The sequence below is a fragment of the Phodopus roborovskii genome, unplaced genomic scaffold, assembly GCF_943737965.1.
Source record: "Phodopus roborovskii unplaced genomic scaffold, PHOROB, whole genome shotgun sequence".
Lineage (NCBI taxonomy): Eukaryota > Metazoa > Chordata > Mammalia > Rodentia > Cricetidae > Phodopus > Phodopus roborovskii.
Genome location: NW_026126540.1, coordinates 26,439,610 through 26,461,899, shown reverse-complemented (window position 1 = coordinate 26,461,899; position 22,290 = coordinate 26,439,610). Strand labels below are relative to the sequence as shown.

The window sequence follows — 22,290 nt, the reverse complement described above, 5'->3', positions numbered from 1 at the left end:
TTAACTTTGCATTCTTTCTCTTTCCAGTGAGCAGTGAGCCTCAGAGTCCCTAAAAGAAGACTCACTGTTGCTTTGATCCCAAGATGTCAGCCCTTGCCCCAGGAATGCTGATTTGTCTTCTTGGTCATCGAAAGAGGAGAGAAATGTGGAGCTAGCAGGGCTCTCCAACACAGTGTCCCCCTTCCTCTGGGCATTAGTGCCTTTGACAGTTGAGGACAGCAGTGTCCCCACCACTCTAGAATTGGGTGGCATGAATTTTCCCTGGGCCACTCGTGACATCTGTAACTGAATATTTTTCAAACCCCGACTCTTCATGCAGATGTGGGGTTGCTGGACTAGGTGGTCTTCTTCTCTTCGCCTTTCACCTGGAGCTGGACTCTAAACTTCCTCAGGATAGACTAGCTGGACATTGTTCTCGCCTGCGCTCTTCCCTCTGGTCTTTGAGAAGACCCCAGTGATTTTTATAAAGGTTTTGGGGGGAGAGTAAGGATGATCCTACTCCCAGCCTTCTTCCTTAAGAAAGGAAAAGAACAAACAGCACACGACATCAATTCGAGCCAGACTCAGATAAAAGTTCTGTAAGTGTTAAGAAGAGCCCTAGTGTTGGTGAAGCAGAAAGGCTGTGGTTGCCCCGCCATAAGCTGCTCCCTTTCCCCAACCTAGCGTTGCGGGAGTAGAGAGGATGAGGTCGGGAGTAGAGAGGATGAGGTATGGCCACCTGCACCTTTGTGATGACAGTGGGGCAGCCATGTTAGCAGAGTAGACCTTAGCAGGACTCTACTCACTGCCAGGTCATGTAATTATTACTATTTTGCAATTTGGAATGTATTCTAATAGTTTTTCTAAATATAAAGAATTATCAAATGATTTTAGAACATTCTCCAAAGGAGATTTCTTTGTTCTTCCCTTATTTTCCAGCAGTATTGTGCTCTTTGTGGAGCTATGGTGGAGGGAGACATTTGTGTCTGTTTAACAGGCAGTCTGTATCTATGAGGCTAGAGAATATTTTCTTAAGCTCCTGGGGAGCCGCAGACTTCCCTCAGTAGGGTGATTGCTGTGAGGCCTGGCCTGCCCCTTGCTCTGTGTAGAGAAGCTGGAAGTGGGGCCTCACAAGCCCTCCCCTCCCTCTCAGGCTTGTGGTCCATCTGGTCCCGGCCTTTGGGGCAATGCACAGTGTTTCAGGCAGGCTGTTGAAATCTCCCCTTGTTTCTCCATCCCATCCCACCTTGATAGCACGTTAGCCTATCCCCCAAGTAACTGTCTATATTAGACACCCCCAGCCAGTTTCTGGCTGCCTGTCTTTGCTGCCATGTTCTTTTTTACAAGAAGGAAAGAAACAATTCTTGCTATTTTTTTCATAATTTACTATTTATGATGTATTTAAGTGTTTTATTCAGGACAGAGTTCTGTAAGGGGTGGGAGGGGATATTGGAGGGAGGGCTGGGACTTAGGGAAAGGACATGGGGATTCAACATTTTTATGGAGTGTTACTATTTGTCTCTACTTTGTATTGTTGAAAAATGACAAATGCAATATAAAAGTAATAAATATCTGGTTTTAATGTCTTACAATTCTATCACTTTAGACCCAGCTTGATGGTGCTGGCTCAGTAGATTTTCGTATGTGTGCATCATATGCATGCGAAATCTCACCTCCTTGTCGGCCTCTGCTCCTGCTCCCTCCTCCACTGAGGCTGTTTGGGTTCACATGGATGAGATCTTCACCCAGCCTTTGAACCCTTCAACAGCTGTAACGCAAGCTGAGAGCAGTGGCTTCGGTTCCCAACTGTGCGGTCTCTTCCGCATCGGATCAGTTTGAACTTGATGAAGAAACCTTGTGTAGACTGTAGCTCAGTTTGTTGACAGGGTTTGAGAATCCAAAGCTCAGAGTTGACTTGGGTTGAAGAGAAGAGGAAGAGTGAGGAGAGTAAGATATCAGTTGTCTCTAGAAACCCTTCTGACTAACCTAGTGTGGTTCTCTTGAAAATCACAGAGGCTGTTTTTTTTTTTTTTTTTTTTTTTGACAGGATTTCTATAGTTTTGGAGCCTGTCCTGTAACTCTCTGTAGACCATGCTGGCCTGGAACTCTCTCTGGAGACTCCCTGCCCCTGCCCCTGCCATTAAAGGTGTGTGTCACCCACGCTTTTTCTTTTCCTCTTTTGATGTATCCTTGCAGATCAGAAGAGGGCGCCAGATCTCATTACAGATGGTTGTTGTGAGCCACCATGTGGTTGCTGAGAATTGAACTCAGGACCTCTGGAAGAGCAGCAATAAGCTTTTAACCACTGTGAGGCCCCTTCTTAAGTGAAGGTCTTTTTCTGGGGCAGGAGAGAGGACTGTGGCTAAGAGCACTTGCTGGTGTGCTTCCCAGCACAGCCCTCTGTAACTCCAGTCCCAGAGGACCTAGCACCCTCTTCTGGCTCTTTAGATAACAGATGTATGTGATGCATATATATGAATGCAGGCAACACAAAATGATTCTCTCTCTTTTTTTTTTTTTTTTAGATAAAACTTGTATAAATTTTCATTTAGGTTCTTCAGTGTGAAACTAGACAAGTGAGCTGGGCTCGTCTTAATGCCTGAAAATGGGAAAGCTTTCGAGTCAGATTTTCTCTCTCTTTCTCTGGGTATGTGAGTGCGTGCGCACTCGCATATGTACAGGTTACGTGTGTGTGGAAGCAAGAGGATCACCTTGAGTTCCTTTCCCAGGAGTGTTACCTACCTTGTTTTATAGACATGGTCTCTCAGCTGGATGGTGACGCACGCCTTTAATCTCAGCACCTGGAGGCAGAGGCAGGTGGATCTCTGAGTTTGAGGCCAGCCTGGTTTTCAGAGTGAGCTCCAGGACAACTAACAGTACACAGAGAAACCCTGTCTGGGGGGGGGGGGCGACAACAACAACATGGTCTCTTCATTGGCCTAGAGGTCACCAACCAGAATAGGCAGTCCTGCTGGCCGGTGGGCCCCACGGATCCCCCTATCTCAGCGTCTTACCAGGGCTGGGATTACTTACAAGATTGTACCACTGCACCTGCCTTCTGTATATCAGGTCCTTGTTCTTGCACAGCAAGCAAGACAACTAAAACTGTTCTTTTCACACCAATATTCCCTGTCCTGTGAAGATGATTATAAGAATCCTAGCTGGACGGGCTTTTAGGAAGTTTCTTCACTTACTGAGTATTTGTTGAAATGAATGCATCTGAGACTGTAACCAAAGGTGGCAGCATGCTTCTAGAAAAGTGTTGTGAGCAGCAGCAGTAGCTGTGAGATCAGGCAGGAAAGGGAAGGGTGGAGAGGTTCAACCAGTTAGTGTGAAAGTTGGAGGCAAAGTTCTCCCAGAGTATGGAGGCGCCAAAGTGATGACATGGATTGTTCCTTACTTAGAGATGGTGACATTCTTGGGAAGTATGGGTACTAAAATCACTGTTAAAATGGTGTCACATGAAGCTGTCCATTCTGTTGGAATTCTGAACTATATCATGTAAATAATTTCCTTGATAATAAACTAATGACAAAAATAATAATATTATTATAAACTTTGGTAGCAGCTCCTGACTAATACATGGAACATGGAGATCAAAAGAAGCAGACTGGCCATCAAGAGTTAACAGGAGCAAAATGCATACACAAAATCATGAGCTGTGATACACAACAAATAGTGGAAGTTAGTGGAAGTTAGAGTGGCCGGAAATACATCGAGGGACAGTGGGTCTAGCATGCTTGAAGCCCTGGTTTAGTTTCCCAGCGTCACATGAAGGGTGTGGTTTACACACCTGTAGTTCCAGAACTCAGCATGTGGACGGAGGAGGATCTGAAGTTCATGGTCATCTGACAGTATAGCAAGTTTGTGGACAGCCTGGTATACAAGGGTCCTATCTCAAAAACATGTGAGAGCAATCTGGCTGTGACATGTCACCCCATTGATCTCTAGGGGAGATTTGGCTGATGTGACTGGCTAAGCTGGTGTCCCTTTCATCCCACACTATGTGCATAGCTCTGGAAAGCATGTAGCTCGGAATGGATGCACATAGTGATACATTGTTTATGATTTGTGAAAGCTTGCTTGCCTGGGGATTCAGAAACCAAAATCAGCCACAAACCATAGAAGCCAGGCATACACCTTTAATCCTAGGACTCAGGATTAAGAGGTAGACAGATCTCTGAGTTCAAGAACACCCATGGATACTAGAGATTGGAAGTCTAAAAGTAACAGATCACACTACTTTAATCCCAGCAATAGAGGGGTATAAAAGATAAACAGTGTCTTCAGTATTCATAGAAGGCATTCATTCTCCAGCCATGCTAAGGAGAGGTTACAGTTTGAGGCTTGGCGAAGAGCTAGTGGCCTACTTTGTTTTTCTGGTCTTCAGCTTGAAGTTTGAATCCCAATATCGGTCTCTGGGTCTTTTGTTTATTTTTGTTACAGATGCACATGGAGCAGTGAGAATGACTCCTGCCCCATAAAAAAGGACCAGTCTTCTGTCAAGGGCATATGAGTAGCGCTCTCCTGCTGGAACCTCCAAACAAGCTCTCAAAAAACAAATTAGAGTAGATAATACGGGCCAGAAGTGTTGGCAAAAATCTCAAGCACAAAGGTGTTTAAGAATAACAATGGTTAACAGACATTGGTGGCACATGCCTTTAATCCCAGCAGAGGCAGGCAGAACTCTGAGTTTGGAGGCCAGCCTGGTCTACAGAGCGGGTTCCAGGACAGGTTCCAAAGCAATATAGAGAAACCCTGCTTTGAAAAAGAATGAAAATGGTCTTCATGTTTTCTGGTTAAGACACTGGAATAGATTCAGGTAGACACCGACACTGTAAGCCTGAAAAACTTGTGTGGGTTTTCTTGTTTGTTTGAGATAGTCTTGCTGCATAACCTCAACTAATCTGGAGCTCACCATGGCTGCTTTCAAAATCAGATCCACTTGCCTCTACCCCCAGAGCGTAGAACCACACCATACCCTGCTAACTTTTGCATATTAGGGTACTTTTATTTTTTTTTTTCACACTTATTAGTATGGGATGAGTAGAGGTCAAGGCATCAAGGTAGTTCTCTCCTACCACTACCGTATAGGTCCTAGTGTTGAACTTGCATCCTTAGACTCGGTAGCAAGCACCTTTACCCACCTAGTCCTTGCTCTATCCTTTTGTTTTTTTTTTTTTTTTTTTTTTTTTTTCAGAACAGGGTCTCAGCCAAGGCTGACTTTGAAATGACTATGTTGTGATGCTGGCCTTGAACTCGAAACACTCTGTCTTCCCAAGTATTTGGCCAGTTATCAGTTTTTTCTTTATTTTTTTTTTCATTAAAAGATATTTTTGTGAAATTTTGTGGCTTTTTAAGATGTATTTCTTTTATGTATATGTTTTGCCTTTGTGTATGTATGTACATTCACCGTGGTGTGTGTGTGGGGGGGTCTTCAGAGTCAGAAGAGAGTTACGGATAGTTGTGAACCACCATGTGGAGTCTGGTATGCCAGTCCCAGCGACTCTGACACCCCCCCTCTGGCCTCTGTAGGCACTGTATGCACACAAACATATACTATTTAAAAATAAATTTATTTTTGACATTTTCCCTCTCTTCCCTCCAAGCTCTTCTATACACCCTTCTCTTCCAAATTCATAGCCATTTCTCACTGATGGCTGTTGATGGCTGTTATTTGCATATGTATATGTATAATTTACATATTTGTAGCATGAAAAATAAGAGACCCAGAGGCTGATATTGGGGTTCAAGCTTCAAGCTGAAGATCAGAAAAACAAAGCAGCCAAGCCACTAGCTCTCACTCTACCTCAGACTGAAATGCTATTCTGGCTTCACCAAACTGCAAATGAAACCTCTACTTAGCATGGCTGGAGAATCCTGAGATTTCAGTGTCTTTCTATCCTCAGTGTGACTAGAGAATGAATGTCTAATATTGACTACTGAAGACCCTGCTCCTTTTTTTTTTTTTTTTTTTTTTCTTTCCCTTGAGACAGGGTTTCTCTGTATTGCTTTGGAGGCTGTCCTGGAACTCACTCAGTAGACCAGGCTGGCCTCGAACTCACAGAGATCCACCTGCCTCTGCCTCCTGAGTGCTGAGATTAAATGTGAGCGACACCAATGCCCAGGGCTGCTTCTATCTTTTATACCCTTCTAGTGCTGGAATTAAAGGCATGTAATCCCAGGTGCTGAGAACATCTTTGTGTGAGCTGTTTCTCTTTAGGACTGGATCAATCTTGTGTAGATCTGGGTGGACTTGAACTCACAGAGATTCATCTATCTCTTAATCCTGAGTCCTAGGATTAAAGGTGTGCACCACCACCTCTTAGCTTCTCTGGCTGCTGGGATTAAAGGTGTATATCACCACTGCCTAATCTCTATAGCTTGAAACTGGCATTGCTTTCTGAATCCTCAGATAAACTTTAATAAATCATAAATATCATCATAATTGTGTATTGGATAACCAATTGGTGTACTCTTCTCTGGGAAAAGACCCCCTGCCCCCAGCATTCCTTAGTTGCCTGTAGTTCTTTGTGTAGGGTTGAGGCCTCGCGGGCTCCCTGTCCACGTTGGCACGTGTATTGTACTTGTTCAGTTCATGTTTAGGCAGTCGTGTTGGTGAGACATTATGGTGTAGTTTCTGACATCACTGACAGACAGTCTCCCAGCAAACTCCCTGAATCTGGGTCTTACAATCTTTCTACCCTCTCTTCTACAGTGATCCCTGTGTATTATGGTTGTATTCACTGGGCCTGGGCTCCATAACTGCATTTTGATTTATGTGGTTTTCTGTAATGGTCTCCATTTACTGCAAAGAAGTTGCCTCAATGAGGGGTGAGGACCACACTTATCTGTGGGCTTAAGGATAAATATTTAGGGTGTAGTTAGGATTATGCTGGCTTAGTAAAGTGGTGATTGCAGGCTATCCTCCAGTATCCATGACTTCACTAGCCCTGGTTTTCCAGTACTGGGCATGGTTTCCTCTTGTTGAGCAGGATTAAAGCCAATCAGAGGGCCCTTGGTTACCACCAAGGTCTACATGCCTCTACTGCACATTTAGAGTAGTCATGACATGCTTTTCATTGATGTGGTTCATAGGCATCATACCTGGGTAAGACTCTTGTTAGCTTCCCTCCTTTGGAAGCTCGCATGGTTCCTTCTGGTACCTTGAGAGCTAGTCCTCAGGGAAGTGACACTATGATCAGGTCAGCGCAGTGGCCTCTGGGCCCTACTTCTGAAATGCATGGTGTCTTCAGCAACAGGGTCTTTATCTTCTACCTCTGGCGCACGCACCCAAGGACAATAACAATAGCCTGTAATGTTTTGGGAGTCTCTTGGGCAACTCTGACCAACAACAAAAAGGGCTCCTCATACCTGTTGTTGATGTTAGATGGCTTTTTTGTTAGGTGGTCTTTGGCTCTTGGAGAGAGCATTTTCAGCTCAGATGGGAAATTTTCATTTAAACTATATAGACAAATTTATGAGTATTATAGTTTTGGGGTTTTTTCTTTTACTTTTATGTTTTTGGTGTTTCGGTTCCCTATAGCCCTAGCTGTCCTGGAGCTTGCTCTGTAGACCAGACTGGCCCCAAATTCACAGAGCTCCCCTTGCCTCTGCCTCCTGAGTGCTGGGATCACAGGTGTGTGCCACCAATACCCGATAGTTTTGTGTTTTTAAAAGGTAAATAGTTGATAACATGACTCTTTATGACTTTTCCACACACCCCCAGTCAAGTTCCCATCTTCCTGCCTGTATCTGTCTCCTTTCCCCTCCCTAATGAAAGCCTCCTCCTTTCCCATTTCCCAATCACATCACTTTTATGTACCCTGTTTCTCTATTTCTCCCTTAACTCTTAACCCAGCAGTCTTCCATTCTTACTTTCCTGGCTTATGCAGTTACTCCAGGGTATGTGCTCACATCTGAGGATTTGGAGCTGGGAGCTTCTGATGAGAGAGAACATGAAACATTTTTCTTTGTGTCTGGGTCACCTCATTCAATATGACACTTTTTTCAGTTCCGTCTTTTTACCTGAGAGGTTCATGAATGAATCCATGTTACAGCCAGAAAGAACCCCATAGTATGTGTGCAGCACATTTTCTTTACCCACGCATCAGTTGAAGGGCATTTAGGTTGTTTCCATTTCCTAGTTACTTTGAATAGAGCAGCAATGTACATGGCTGAGCAAGGGTCTGTGCAGAAGAACTGTCAAGTCTTTTGTGCATATGCCAAGGAGTGGTATAGCTGGGTCCTCTGGCAGATTTGTTTTTGTCTTTTTGAGAATTCTCCCTGCTGGTTTCCATACAGGCTGGAGCGGTTTGCAATCCCACTAAAAGTGAATGAAAGCCCTATCCCTACATCCCCTCCAGCATTAGGTGTCTATGTTTGTTTATGCTGTGGAATATTTGTTTAATGATTCAAGAATGTGTTCCATTTTATGTTGCATTTGTCTAACCCTGAGAAGCTGTGTTACTTTGTCAGTCTTAAATACTTGATTGGTCTAATAAAGAGCTGAATGGCCAATAGCTAGGCAGGAGAAGGATAGGTAGAGCTGCCAGGCAGAGAGAATAAATAGGAGGAAAGAACAAGAAGAGAGGGATCGAGAAAAGGCGGAAAAGTGGACGCCAGGGGCCATCCACCTAGCCACACAGCCAAACACAAAGGACTGAAAATATAGACATACAGAAATAGAGGAAGGTAAAAGCCCAAAGGTAAAAGGTAGACAGGATAATTAAAGTTAAGAAAATCTGGCTAGAAATAAGCCAAGCTAAGGCCAGGCATTTGTGGTAATATCTTTCTTGCACAAATAAAGCCTGTCTGGGGGGGGGGGTGTCAGAGAATGGAACTTGCCACTAGCTAACCATAGAGGCCTAGCATATCCAGCAGACATTTCTGTGAATCAGGATAATCTGAAGGACTGGACCACCTTGTCTTCTCAAGGTTTGCAGTCACTCCTTTTGGTGTCCTGTTTGCCTCATTTAACCGTAGGCATTCATAAGTAAGAAAAAGTTTCTGTGTATTTATTTGGGAGTTGGATGGTATGCCTCTAAAGAGCAAAGAGTGAAAAAAAAAAAAAAAAAACTAAGAAAGCATTTAATTGCATCTTGCTTGCAGTCTTGGAGGCTCAGTCCATGATGAGAAGCATGACCACACACAGGCAGACATGATACTGGACAAGTAGCTGAGAGTTCTACAGCCAGATCCACAAGAGGAGAGAGAGCCACTGGGCATGGCTTAGGCTTTGAAAACTTCAAAGTCCATCTCCAGTGACACACTTCCTCCAATAAGGCCACACCTGCTAATCCTTTCAAATATTGTCCCTCCCTGGTGGCCAAGTATTCAAACCTACGAGCCTATGGGGGCCATTCTCATTCAAACCAGCACACCATCCCTCCAGCCCCTCTCTTTTTTCTTTTCAATAGTGAAGTCTTGTACAGAAGTAATGTGAGAATACAGAGGAGATACTCTGCAGGGAAGAAGTGGGCTGTTAGCCTCTGAAGAGACCATTTGTAGTTTTTTTTTTTTTTTGTGATAGGGTCTCGTATAACCCAGTGTGGCCTAGAGCTGCCTATGTGCCTGAGACTGCCAAACTCCCCACACTCCTGTCTTCACCTTTCAAGTGCCAGGAGCAACAGGCATGCACCCCCACATGTTTTACCCTATTGTCTAGTGAACTAAGAGTTTGTGTTCCCACAACCCAAAGCATTTCTTGTCAAAGCTACAACTATTCTCCATGTTGCTAAATAAATGTTGTCATGTTTCTTGGCATGTTGGCATCCCTTGATTTCCTCCTTGAAGCATTTTATTCTTTTTTTTTTTTTTTAGAATTTACGTATTTGTTTGTTTGTTTTTGAGACAGGGTTTCTCTATGTAACAGCCCAGGCTATTCTGGAACTTTTTTTGTACACCAGGCTGGCCTCCAACTCTCAGAGATCTGCCTGCGTCTGTCTCCAAGTGCTGGGATTAAAGGTGTGTGCTGCCACCACCTGGTTAGAATTTTTACCTGTATGTGTTAAGGGAGGAGGGAGGGAGGAAAGGAGGGAGAGAAAGAGGGACAGAGAGAAAGAGAGAGAGAGAATTGTATGTAGGTATCTAAGGTCAAAAGAGCTTATTGGATCCCCTGGTTCTGGAGTTACAGGGGGTTGTGAGCTGCCATGTGAGGCTTGGAACAGAATTCAGGACCTCTTGAAGACCATCCCACAGTGCTCTTTGCTGCAACACCATCTAAGTCCTGGGGACATTTTCTTCATTAGGTTTTTGAGATTCTACTTCTCTCTTGGATGCTGCTCAACCTCCATACTGTCTTGTTTCTTATGTTCTCTTTATTATTAAATGTTGAAATAATCTGGGTCAATTATAGGTCCTTTTCTCTTCTTATTTTATTTGTTTGAAACAGGGTTTCTCTGCATAACAGCCCTGGCTGTCCTGGAACTCCAGGTTCAGAGGATCCAATGCCTTCTGGTTTGGGTGAGCACACACACATGCAAGTTTGTAGGGAGAAAAAATTAGGTCTTTTTAAAAAGCTAGAATTTTGCCAGGTGGTGATGATGGACAACTTTAATCCCAGCATTTGGGAGGCAGAAGCAGGTAAATCTCTGTGACTTCGAGACCAGCCTTATCTACAAGAGCTAGTTCCAGGACAGCCTCCAAAGCCACAGACTCAAACAAACAAACAAGCTAGAATTTTTTTTTAGAAACCCCTGTTCCCCCACACACACACTAATAAAATGTAAACATAAATCTCTGAAACAAGAAAATAGTCGGTTGTTGGCACACTCCTTTAATCCCAGCACTCAGGAGGCAGAGGCAAGTGGATGGATCTCTGTGAGTCAAGGCCAGCCAGCCTGGTTATAGAGTGAGTTCCAGAACAGCCACGGTTGTTACACAGAGAAACTTTGTCTCCAAACAAACAAATCAAACTCGCTTTGTAGACCAGGCTGGCCTCAAACTCACAGAGATCCACCTGCCTCTACCTCTGGAGTGTTGAGATTAAAGGCATCAACTATCAGTCCCAGGTGGGTATAGGTGTTTATAGTAGTTGGATGGACAAAGTGCAATGGGAAGCTGAGAGTTAGAATGTGATTACTGATCCTATACTTTTTAAAAGATCAAGCTCAAACTGAGATATCCACAGTAGTGTGTGCATGTATGAGTGTCTGTGTGTGTCTGAGACAGTCTCATTATGTAGCTGTGGAGCCCAGATTGGCCTTGAAAGTGCAGTTCAGATCTGGGTACGTTGGTGTACGTTGTAAATAGCACTTGGGAGGTGAAGGCGGGGGTGTGTGTGGGATGTAAGGGGGGGGGGTAGATGTGGCGGGGAGTCAGGACCAGGAATACAGCCTCAGCTCCAAAGAAAATATGCAGCCGTCCTTTCTCAAAACCCCAAGTAAACAAAAGAGAAGAAGAGCATAGGAGGGGATAAATTATAACCCTCCTTTCTCAGACTGCAGAGTGCTGACGCCTGGCTCAGTTGTGCAGAGCACTCGCAGCTGCAGGAGCCTGCAAGAGCTAATTCTGAAGTGAAGGTAGCAAGTAGGTGCCACAGAATTACTGGCCTTTCCTTTTCTGTAGCGCCTACAAGTCCCATAACGCACCGCGGGGCCGTGGAGGCGGGGCGGCGTGGAGGCCGAGTTTTATGGTTGGCGCCGAGCGCCGAGCCAATCGGAGGCGCTGTTGTTAGACAGTCTCGGAGCCGGTCGGCAGAGGGAAGGTGGCAAGATGGTGTTGGAGAGCACTATGGTTTGGTGAGGAGCTTCGGACCTGGCCGGGGGGCGCGTCCGGGTCGCGGTTGCTCATGGCGCCGAGGCCCGAGGGCCTGGGGTGGGGATGAGGCCACCGGGCGAGATGTGGCCTTGGGGCCCACGGGAGACAGGCCGGCGACTCCCTGAGTCATCCCGGCCCAGGAACGCAGGCCCCGGAACCCCGGTTCTCCAGCCCAGCCTGCTTTTAGCCTGGTTCTCAGACCCTGCTCTCCGTGTCTCCCGTAAAGGAATTAGGAGCAGAGGTCATTAGGAGGAGAGGCCAACTGTTCCAGCCTCTTGTCTCTAACTTCATTGCCTTTCCCTGTACTTTTTCTCTTGCAAGTCTCATCACAACGTTCAGGGAAAATAGTCCTTCATTTCATAATGAGTCGGAAGGCCTTTGGGTGATTTGCTCAAGTCACATAGCAATTAAGTGGTCGTGATACGCAGGAGTCAAATTTAAAGCGATTGTACAATGCTCTTCTCCGATGAATTAACTCTTTTATCAGTTTTATATTTGGGATGAGTACTTGTTATGAGTTTGGTTAGAAGCTGAGAACAAGGAAAAAAAAAAAGAAAAAGAAATTTAAAAAATCATACTGAGAGCCAGGCGTTGGTGGCACACGCCTTTAATCCCAGAACTCGGGAGGCAGAGACAGGCGGATCTCTGATTTCGAGGCCAGCCTGGTCTACCGAGCTAGTTCCAGGACAATAGAGAAAATCCTTGTTTGGAAAAACAACAACAACAAAATAATTATGCTGAGGACATATATTTTCTCATGGCTAAAAGAGGGATTTTAGATAGATACTAGGAATTGGATCCAGAGCCTTGTGAATACTGGGAAAGTGCTCTTTCTACCAATGAGCTACAGCCACACCCCTTCTTTATTACATTTATTATTGCTCATCAATTTTGTTTTGGTTTTGGTTTTTCAAGATAGGGTTTTTCTGTGGCTGTTCTGGAACTAGCTCTTGTAGACCAGGCTTGTCTCTAACTCGCAGAGATCCTCCTGCCTCTGCCTCTGGAGTGCTGGAATTAAAGGTGTGCGCCACCGCTGCTGAGTTCATCATTGTTATTTTTTTGGATGGACTTTGACACTGTAGCTCAGGCTGACTTTGAAGTTTTATTCCAGAAGATATATAGGCTGGTCTTGAACTTGGAATGTTCTCTTTACACCTCACGAGAGTGTAGGATTATAAGCCTGAGTCACCAAGCCCATGTTTCTCATTGGAGATTGGCTAGCACTGCTGACTAAAATACAAGATGTTGCCAGACTTGATAGTTCAAGCTTGTATTTCCAGCACTTGGGAGGTGAGGCAGGGGATTCCATGAGTCAGGACTACCTATCAAGACTACCTCAAAATAGCACAACCAGAGTGCCCAGCTCAAGTTGAATTTCCGGCAAATAATGAGTAGCTTTTAGTAAAGAAAGTGGTCTTAATTACAACCCAAATGTTGCTCTTAAAAGTTACTTGGGGTGATGAGTGGCTCAGTGGTTCAGAGCACTTGCTGTCCCTCAGAGGGCAGGAGTTAAGTCCCCATCACCCACATTGTACTGTTCACAGATGCCTTCTTGGCAGGCCCAGAAGATCCAGTGCCTTTGACCTCTGTAGGTACACACACAAAATTAAAAACAATAAAAATAAGTCTTAAAAGTTACTTGTTAATCGTCTGAAATTAAAAGTTAGTCTCAAGTCATATATTTTTGTTTTCTAAGTTTGTTCACTTCTAGGAGAGAGCACCTTAGAATAGAAAGAAGATGGTTTGGAATCCAAAGTCTTTTCTGGCACTTCATCTTTTGCACATTCTGGGAGAATTGTAGTAACTTCCATGTGTCTCTTGGAATAAGTAGGTAGGATATATGTGGTGTGCTCTGTAGTGCCATGGCATTTGGGAAGTCCTCAGAATCTAAGAGCTGTGAAGAGTGTAGATGCTGAGGAAGGCTACTGTTGGGGGTAGAGCAGAATGGCCTTAACATGGATGTTGGTTTAAGGTGGAAAGGATGGCTGTAGGAAGAAATCACAGCTGAAGAGCTTGCATTCTGTTCTGTGCCTTGTGGAGAAGATTTTGAGAGTGATGGAGGCAGACCTTCATACCAACTGTCATTGAATTAAAAATAATGATCTTGCCGGGCGGTGGTGGCGCACACCTTTAGTCCCAGCACTAGGGAAGCTGAGGCAGGCCGATCTCTGTGAGTTTGAGACCAGCCTGGTCTACAAGAGCTAGTTCCAGGACAGCCTTCAAAACCACAGAGAACCCCTATCTCGAAAAACAAAACAAACAAAAACAAAAAGTATATGTATGTATGTATGTAATCTGACCAGGTGTTGTGGTACACACCTGTCATGGCACAGGAGAGGTTGAGACAGAAGGATCATGAGTTTGAGGCCAGCTTGGAGTACATAATGAAGTTCTGTTTCCACCCCCGCCCTCCAGTTTAGATTGCTATGTAAAAGGAAAGATTAGGACTGTACACATTAGTGTCAGTGTAATTGCCCAGGCACAGATTGATGAGAGAGAGCCCTCCTGTTTTCCACGGGGTCTCCCTCCTTTCTGGGCATCAGTTCTCTATAGGGGCTACTTAAAATGAATGTGTTTTGATGTTTGTCTTGTCAGACTCTCCTTTCTTCTTTCCTTCCTTGCTCCCTCCCTCTCTCCCTTCCTTTCTGTTTTTGTTGTTTTCTTTTGTTTTTTTCAGACAAGGGTCTCTCTGTAGCTTTGGAACCTGTCCTGGAACTTGCTTTGTTGACCAGGCTGGCCTCAAATTCGATCTGCCTGCTTCTGCCTCCTGGGTTGAAGGCGTGCACCACCACTGCCCAGCTGCTCTGTTGTTTTTGCTGTTGTGTTATCTCAAGCCTGATGTGCTGGCACATACCTGTAATCCCAGAATTTAGAGGGCAGAGTCAGGAAGGTCAGTTCAGTGTCATCTTCAGCATAGAAAGCTCACCCTGCTTCTAAGGGAGACTGAGGTTGGGAGAGAGTTGGGGTGGGGAACAGGGATGGGATCTCAGTATGTTGCCCTGGCTGGCTCCCAAATCCTGGATTTAGGAAATCCTTTCCTTGACTTCCCAAGTAGCTGAGCCTGCAGACATGCTTTGTTGCCAGTCCTGTATCTGACAGATGGATTGATTGATTTTGCAGTACCAGGGATTAAAGCCAGGGCCTTGTCCATGCTAGACAAGCACACTAGCACAGAACTGCATCTCTGCTTTATTCAGTTTAAAATTATGTCATGGGAAGGTCAGGTAATTCTTTAAGCCCAACTTTGTAATGATTTTGGAGGTGAGGGTGAGAAGGGAATGCTGCTGAGGGGAAGCAGTTCTACGAAACACAAATAACATTACCCTATTCATACCTACTGGAGACAGGGAAAGCCAGGCAGTCGTGCAGTGTTTTCTTTTGTTTGAGACAGGAGCTTGCTCTGTAGCCGTACCTGGAATTCCCTGTAGTCCTGCTGCTGGAATACTGGGATTCACATGGGCAGTGTGGCTTTTTCAGGGATGCATGCATAGGTGATAAGGTATCCTTTCCAGCAGTAGCCACTCTCCTTCCCCAGTGGCTGTGAGGGCAGCACAACTGCTTTGCTCACTGTCAGTTTTCTCTCCCTCTCAAGCCTTTCACAGTCCGGCCATTCCCCACATCCTTAGCCATTCACTACTCTTGCCCACAGACCTTGCACTTCTTAGCTGTTCATATGAATTGTGTTTAAAGCCTCCATTGTTCCACCGCCTGAAGGATAGACCCAGTTCCCAAAAGTTGTCCTGTGACTTGCACATGCATGTTGTGGCAAGCACATGTCTGAATATTCGTCCTGCCCTACAAAAAATAGTGAAGTACTTGAACCTTGGAGAAATAAGCAACTTTCTTATAGGGAAAAAAAAAAAAAAATCGACCAGGGTCTGGGGTAATATTCAGTAGTCAAAAGAGCACTGACCACTCTTAGAAGGGACACAGTTTCAATTCCCAGCATTGACATGCTTTTCAAACAGTCTAACTCCAGTTCCAGGGGATCCAACACCCACGTCAGGCCTCCCTAGGCACTAAGCGTGCACATGGTTTGAGTACACAGATGCAGACAGAACAGCTATACACATAAATACAGTTTTAAAAGTGAGTGGCAGAATGAGAATATGAACCCGTGTCTCAACACTACCTGATACTCCTATTTCTGCTTGTTTTTCAGTAACTCCCTATTATCAGATAAAGCTTTATAAGGTGGAAAAGTCATCACTGAGCAGAGTGTTGCTTCGAGTAACATGTCTAGTTCCTGGCACTGCTCCCTTCTCTTAGCACAGGCTGTATCACTGGCTGGAAGAACTCTCCTAGACCTTGAGGGTCATCACGAGTTGCTCCTGGGCCAGGGATGTGGCTCAGTGGTGGATTGTGCGACTGATCCCCTCTGCCCCACCTCAAGACAGAAAGGCAGAGAAGATGGAGTCTATATTTCATATAATCTTGATTCTGGGTTTTTGTTTGGTTTGGTTTTGTTTGGTTTGGCTGGCTCAAACTTACAATGTAGTTGAGTCTGGCCATGAACTCTTGATCCTCCTCGCTCCATCTTCATTGTTCTAGGGTTACAGATGTGTGCTGCCACACCTGACTTATATACTCTGTCAAGATAGGAGTTGTAAGTGATTCTGTGTTTAACCCTGAAAGCCACTCACTCACTGCTATGCCACGGCGTATCTGGCAGGAGGTGTCCTTAACTCTGTTTCAGGGAACCCTCTAGTGTTGGTTCCCCTTCCCCCCCTCATCTCTTTCCCCCTCATCCGGCAGTGTGGACAACAGTGAGTACATGCGGAATGGAGACTTCCTTCCCACCCGGCTGCAGGCCCAGCAGGATGCCGTCAATATCGTATGTCACTCAAAGACCCGAAGCAACCCTGAGAATAACGTGGGCCTCATCACACTGGCCAAGTACGTGGGACCCAGGAGTGGGGCTGTGAAGGTGGGTTTGTAGGTGGCTGCCCTTGTGGATAGCACAGGCTGCTTTTCTGCCTCCTTCAGGTGGCAGTGCAGCTTGTTGGGTGGGGAGGATTTGTTGACTTTTCTTTTCCACACAGGGTTTTACACATTGCCCTGGCTGACTGCAGACTTGCTGTGTACCTTAGGCTCCCCTGGACTTGGGTAGACTCTCCTGCTCCTGCCTCCCAGGTTCTGGGACTGCAGGCCTGCACCACCATGCTCAGCTTTTAACTTTTTCTTGTCATTTTTATGCTGAGGGTGACCCCAGGGCCTTCTGTGTGCTACAGAAGTGCTCTGCCACTTAGCTCTAGCCCTAACCTTTTGGATCTCCTTTCTTTTTTAAAATTTATTTATTTTGTATTTCATGTGTATGAATATTTTTCCTGCTCTGTTTGTGTATATGCACCATGGGCATGCATGGTGTCCACAGAAGTCAGAAAAGGGGTTCAGATCCCTGGAACTGGAGTTATAACTGATTGTGAGCCACCATGTGGGTGCTGGGAAATGAAGCTGGGGCCTCTATAAGAGCAGTAAGTGCCCTTAACCAATGAGCTATCTCTTCAACTTCCTCTTTTTTTTAGACAGTCTCGTATAGCCTTGGCTGGCATCAGACTCAGATCTGCTGCCTCTGCCTCCCTAGGGCAGATTAAAGGCTTGCAGCATCTTGCCCTTCAAGAGACCCTATCTTAAAAGTGATTAAATTTGAACCGGTGGTGGCTCATGCCTTTAATCCCAGCACTACCTACCGAGGCAGGTAGATCTTTGTGAGTTCCAGGACAGCTAAGGCTACACAAAACCCCTGTCTCAAAAAGCCAAGGGAGGGAGAGGAGTTGATTTTAAGGTCTCTAAAGAAAACATGAATAGCCAGACGGTGGTGGTGCATACCTTTAATCTCAGTACTTGGGAGGCAGAGGCCAGCCTGGTCTACAGAACAAGTTTTAGGACAGCCAGGGTTACATAGAAAAACCCTGTCTTGAATGCCACCCTCCCACCCCCACCAAAAAAAGAAAAGATGAATGGGAGTGGTTGGGAGACCGTGTGTGACCCGAACCCCTGTGCTTTGCTCACACCTAGTGACTGTGAAGTGCTGACCACACTCACCCCTGACACTGGCCGCATCCTCTCCAAGCTCCATACTGTCCAACCCAAGGGCAAGATCACCTTCTGCACCGGCATTCGAGTGGCCCATGTGAGTCCTGCTGGCTCCCTGCCGTGAGAATCAGTGATCATTTTTCTTCAGAACTGTAATCTGGAGTTAGAGTTGGCCTAGAGCCGTAGTTCTCAACCCTCCTAACGTTGTGACCCTTTAATACATTTCTTGTGTTATAGTGACCCCCCCCCCCAATCATAACATTATTTTTGTTGTTGCTTCATAACTCTCATTTTGCTGTTGTTACAAACTGTAATGTGAATAAATGTGTATTCTCCAATGATCTTAGGCAATCCCTGTGAAAGAGTCATTTGGATCCCAAACCATGTCATGACCCACAGGTTGAGAACCACTGACCTAGAGGAAGCTTACTCAGTATAGGAAGGATGGGACGGGATGAATGTGAGGAATGTGAAGGGAAAAGCCTTAGACTTGAGAATTGGTCTTACACTTTGATCTACCTGAGGCTCACCAGCAGGAGAGGAGTGCATGTCCTATGAGCGTGATGGTAGACTTACAGCGTAAGGAAGAGAAGGAGCAGGGTGACACAGGGAGGAGGGACGTGGGCTTCCTGTGGTTGACGCTTTTCCTTTCCCAGCTGGCTCTGAAGCACCGCCAGGGCAAGAATCACAAGATGCGCATCATTGCCTTCGTGGGTAGCCCTGTGGAGGACAACGAGAAGGATGTGAGTCCACAGACAGCCCTCCAGGCAGAGCCTACATTTGGAAATGTCCCGAAGCACTTAGAACTGGGCAGAGGTGTTGGGCTCATCATCTGGGGGAAAGGTGGATGTGTGATTTCCCTTGAATTTCTGTATTTGTGAGGCTAGTTCAGTGCTTACTATATACAATCAGTTTCTTGATTTTTCTCCCTTACTTCCTAGCTGGTGAAACTAGCCAAACGCCTCAAGAAAGAAAAAGTGAATGTTGACATCATCAATTTTGGGGAGGAGGTAAGTCAGGAGTGTAGGCATGGGTCCAGTCCGTTTGGCTATGAACAGGGCAGTCCTCTCCTAGAGTCCCCTGGCACTCTGGAGACAGCTTCAGCTGTGAGGAACACTGACTGAAAGAGCTGTCTTGTGCTCTCTGCTCTGCAGGAGGTGAACACAGAGAAGCTGACATCCTTTGTGAACACACTGAATGGCAAGGATGGAACCGGATCACATCTGGTGACGGTGCCTCCTGGACCCAGCTTGGCTGATGCCCTCATCAGTTCTCCTATTCTGGCCGGTGAAGGCGGTGCCATGCTGGGTCTTGGTGCCAGTGACTTCGAGTTTGGAGTAGACCCCAGTGCTGATCCTGAGTTGGCCCTAGTAAGCAAATACTGACCCTCTCTACACATACCCAGTTGTGGGACTGGACAATGCTAAGCACTTCTGTACCATCATTTTCGAAGTCCCTCTCTCCCTTTCTCTGTAGTTGTGTCTGTAGGACTCTAGCTTGTTCATTTTTCCTAGTTAAATGCTGGGCCCTGTCTGCTGCTTCCGTTTACCCTTATCCCTTCTGAGGGTCATAGCTTCTTTCCCATTGTGATAAACCGGAAGGTGCCCTCCTGGTTCTCTAGCCACAGCATCAGCCCAGTAGTGATCTTGTCTTGCTGTTTACCAGGCTCTTCGTGTTTCTATGGAAGAGCAGCGGCAGCGGCAGGAGGAGGAGGCACGGCGGGCGGCTGCAGCCTCTGCAGCCGAGGCTGGAATTGCTACGTCTGGGACTGAAGGTGAAAGAGGTGGATTCTGAAGTCCCGGGCCTGAGGGTGGAGCTGGATGGGGAAGCCTGGGCCAAGCTTGAGTAATGCCATGGTCAGCCCTGTGGAATGTCCACTAGGTCTTTCCTGCCCTTCTGTCCTTTCCCAGACTCGGACGATGCCTTACTGAAGATGACCATCAGCCAGCAGGAGTTTGGCCGTGCTGGGCTTCCTGACCTAAGCAGCATGACTGAGGAAGAGCAGATTGCCTATGCCATGCAGATGTCACTGCAGGGGGCAGGTGAGCAGGGCCTGTGTTGCAGGGCCTGGGTAGAGGGTGGGTGAAGAGATGGATGGCACTGAGCACACTGCTGTTCTCCTTTCCTCAGAGTTTGGCCAAGCAGAGTCAGCTGACATTGATGCCAGTTCAGCCATGGACACATCTGAGCCAGTCAAGGTGAGAACCAGCAGTGACCCTCTGATTCATTCAGGATTGAGATCCCTTTGGATTTAGATCCTCAGCCTTTGAGGCCTGGGGCCATTCTTCCCTAGCATTTCATAAATGAAGCCTCTGAGGAAGGAAACACGTAGATGTGTGTTATCTTCTCTGTAAACCTTGCCAGGGTAACAGTAAATTGGAGAAGTGTGCTATCGTTCTGGAATTTTCTAGTGGGAGTGGTCTGGATAGTTCTATAGGATTCCTCCCAAAAAAGTCTGGGAGAAGGAGTGTTGGGTATTTCCCAGTAGGAAAGCTGCATATGGTGGTGTCTGGTTTTACCCTCTGTGCTCAGTTAGCAGAGTTCTCAGGCTTCTGTGGTCAATAAAGCTCATGCCATTTATGGGCATGGGTCTTGCTTACTTGTCCCTTTCCTTCCCTTGGTGGGACTTCCCCACCCTGTAGGCAGGAGTGCGCAGCATCATGTTTCTGTCCCTTATACTGTACACTCCTTGCTACCCCACTTGCTGCCCCATGTGCCCCGGCTCATGGTGCCCCTTTTTTAGGAGGAGGATGACTATGATGTGATGCAAGACCCGGAGTTCCTTCAGAGTGTGCTAGAGAACCTTCCAGGTGTGGATCCCAACAATGAAGCCATTCGAAATGCAATGGGCTCTCTGGCCTCCCAGGCCACCAAGGAAGGCAAGAAGGACAAGAAAGAAGAAGAGAAGAAGTGAGACTGGAGGGAGAGTAGCTGAGTCTGCCCAGGGGGCTGTAAAGAGGGGTGGACATAGACTCAGATGTGCTGTCTGCAGCCTTTACAACCCGAATAAAGCTTGGCAAGTTTTTCCTTTTGCTGACCTGAAGGACTGTGGACTGTCCTCCACTCCCTGCTTTGCAGATGATTCCTCCTTCTCTATCCCCCACAGGTAGTTCCTCGGGCTCTTTTCCTTTGTCACTAAGAGAGAACAGCAGAGTGCAGAGTGGGGGTGGGGGGAAGGGGGGGCAGAGAGAGAGAGAGAGAACAGCACCATGGTTGCAGTCTAGGGACAAGCTGATTTGTAATGAACAGCCCATGTCTGATAGGTCAAAGAATTTGTATTCATTCATGCGTGCGTGCACTTATTTTGATTTTCGGGATAGGGTTTCTCTGTGTAGCCCTGGCTGTCCTAGAACTCGATCTTTAGATTAGGTTGGCCTTGAACTCACAGAGATCCACCTGCCTCTGCCTCCCAAGTACTGGGATTAAAGGCGTGTGCACCACCACTGGGCTGTACTCATTAAGTATACTAAATTGGCTTCAAACTCAACAGGGATCCATTAGCTTCAGCCTGTCCTTGCTGCAATTAAAGGTATGGACCACCATGCTTGGCTCAAAAGAGAATTATGAGGGGTCTGGCAAAATGGCTGAGCAGGTAAGGGCACTTCATGATTTTAAAAAAGTTTTTGTATATGGACCAGCTGGTGGTGGTTCACACCTTTAATCCTGGCAGGTAGATCTCTGATTGAGCCCAGTTTGGTCTATAAAGTGAATTTTAAGACAACCAGGGCTACACAGAGAAACCCTGTTTTGAGAATTAACAAAAACAGTTTTGTGTATGGGTAATTGCCTGCATATATATATATATATATATATATATATATATATATATATATATATATATATATCACATGCCTATCTGTCTGGTACCCATGGAGACCAGAAGATGGTATTGGATCCCCAGAAACTGGAGTTACGGATTGTTGTGAGCTGCCATGTTGGTGTTGAGACTCAAACCCAGATCCTCTAGAAGAGTAGCCAGTGCTCTTAACTGCTGAGCCACCCCTCCAGCCTCTAATGATAAGAGTTTGATCCTCAGAATCTACATAAAGCTGTAAGGAGGAGCTGAGGTCAGAGTTGTCCTCTCATATCCATTTAAGTGCCCCCCCATAATAGCAGATGGAATATCAAATACAAAAACTATAACCAGGTACCAGTTATCACAGTCAGAAGAAAGCTCTAGGCCCTGGTAACCTCAGAGCAAACTCCTGAGGAACATTTGCGTTCTCTGAAAAAACCAGTAAGGAAGAGATGGGGGTGTGCAGGCAGGTTGAGAAACATTTGAAGACCTGAGCAGTGGCCCAGGACACCAAGGACCAGGAGTCCTTTCGGCTTAGCTTCCTATGAAGGTACAAAAAATGGTGTGTCTTTACAGGGTGCCAAATTCCAAGGAAGCTTTTCTGGGAATTTATGGAATAGAACTCAAGTGAAGTTTTGAGACATGATCTGGGTACCCCAGGCTGGTCTCAAAACTAGTTAGTGGTGATTCCCCTAATTCCCTAATGCAATGTCACTTGT

The 22,290-nt window shown here is 46.0% G+C and overlaps 1 protein-coding gene across 1 annotated transcript in view; it reads left to right on the top strand.

Moving 5' to 3' along the window:
- The window catches only part of Pip5k1a (phosphatidylinositol-4-phosphate 5-kinase type 1 alpha), a 64,491-nt gene extending 43,673 nt beyond the window's left edge, over window positions 1–20,818 (top strand). Inside the window, exons 14-22 of the mRNA XM_051199221.1 lie at window positions 16,495–16,635; window positions 17,758–17,872; window positions 18,432–18,518; window positions 18,717–18,785; window positions 18,930–19,145; window positions 19,441–19,549; window positions 19,686–19,817; window positions 19,906–19,973; window positions 20,519–20,818. Coding sequence (XP_051055178.1) covers window positions 16,495–16,635; window positions 17,758–17,872; window positions 18,432–18,518; window positions 18,717–18,785; window positions 18,930–19,145; window positions 19,441–19,549; window positions 19,686–19,817; window positions 19,906–19,973; window positions 20,519–20,689 — 1,108 coding nt within the window. The 3' untranslated portion in view covers window positions 20,690–20,818. The remainder of the gene's footprint in view (window positions 1–16,494; window positions 16,636–17,757; window positions 17,873–18,431; window positions 18,519–18,716; window positions 18,786–18,929; window positions 19,146–19,440; window positions 19,550–19,685; window positions 19,818–19,905; window positions 19,974–20,518) is intronic.
- Window positions 20,819–22,290: the final 1,472 nt, after the last annotated feature.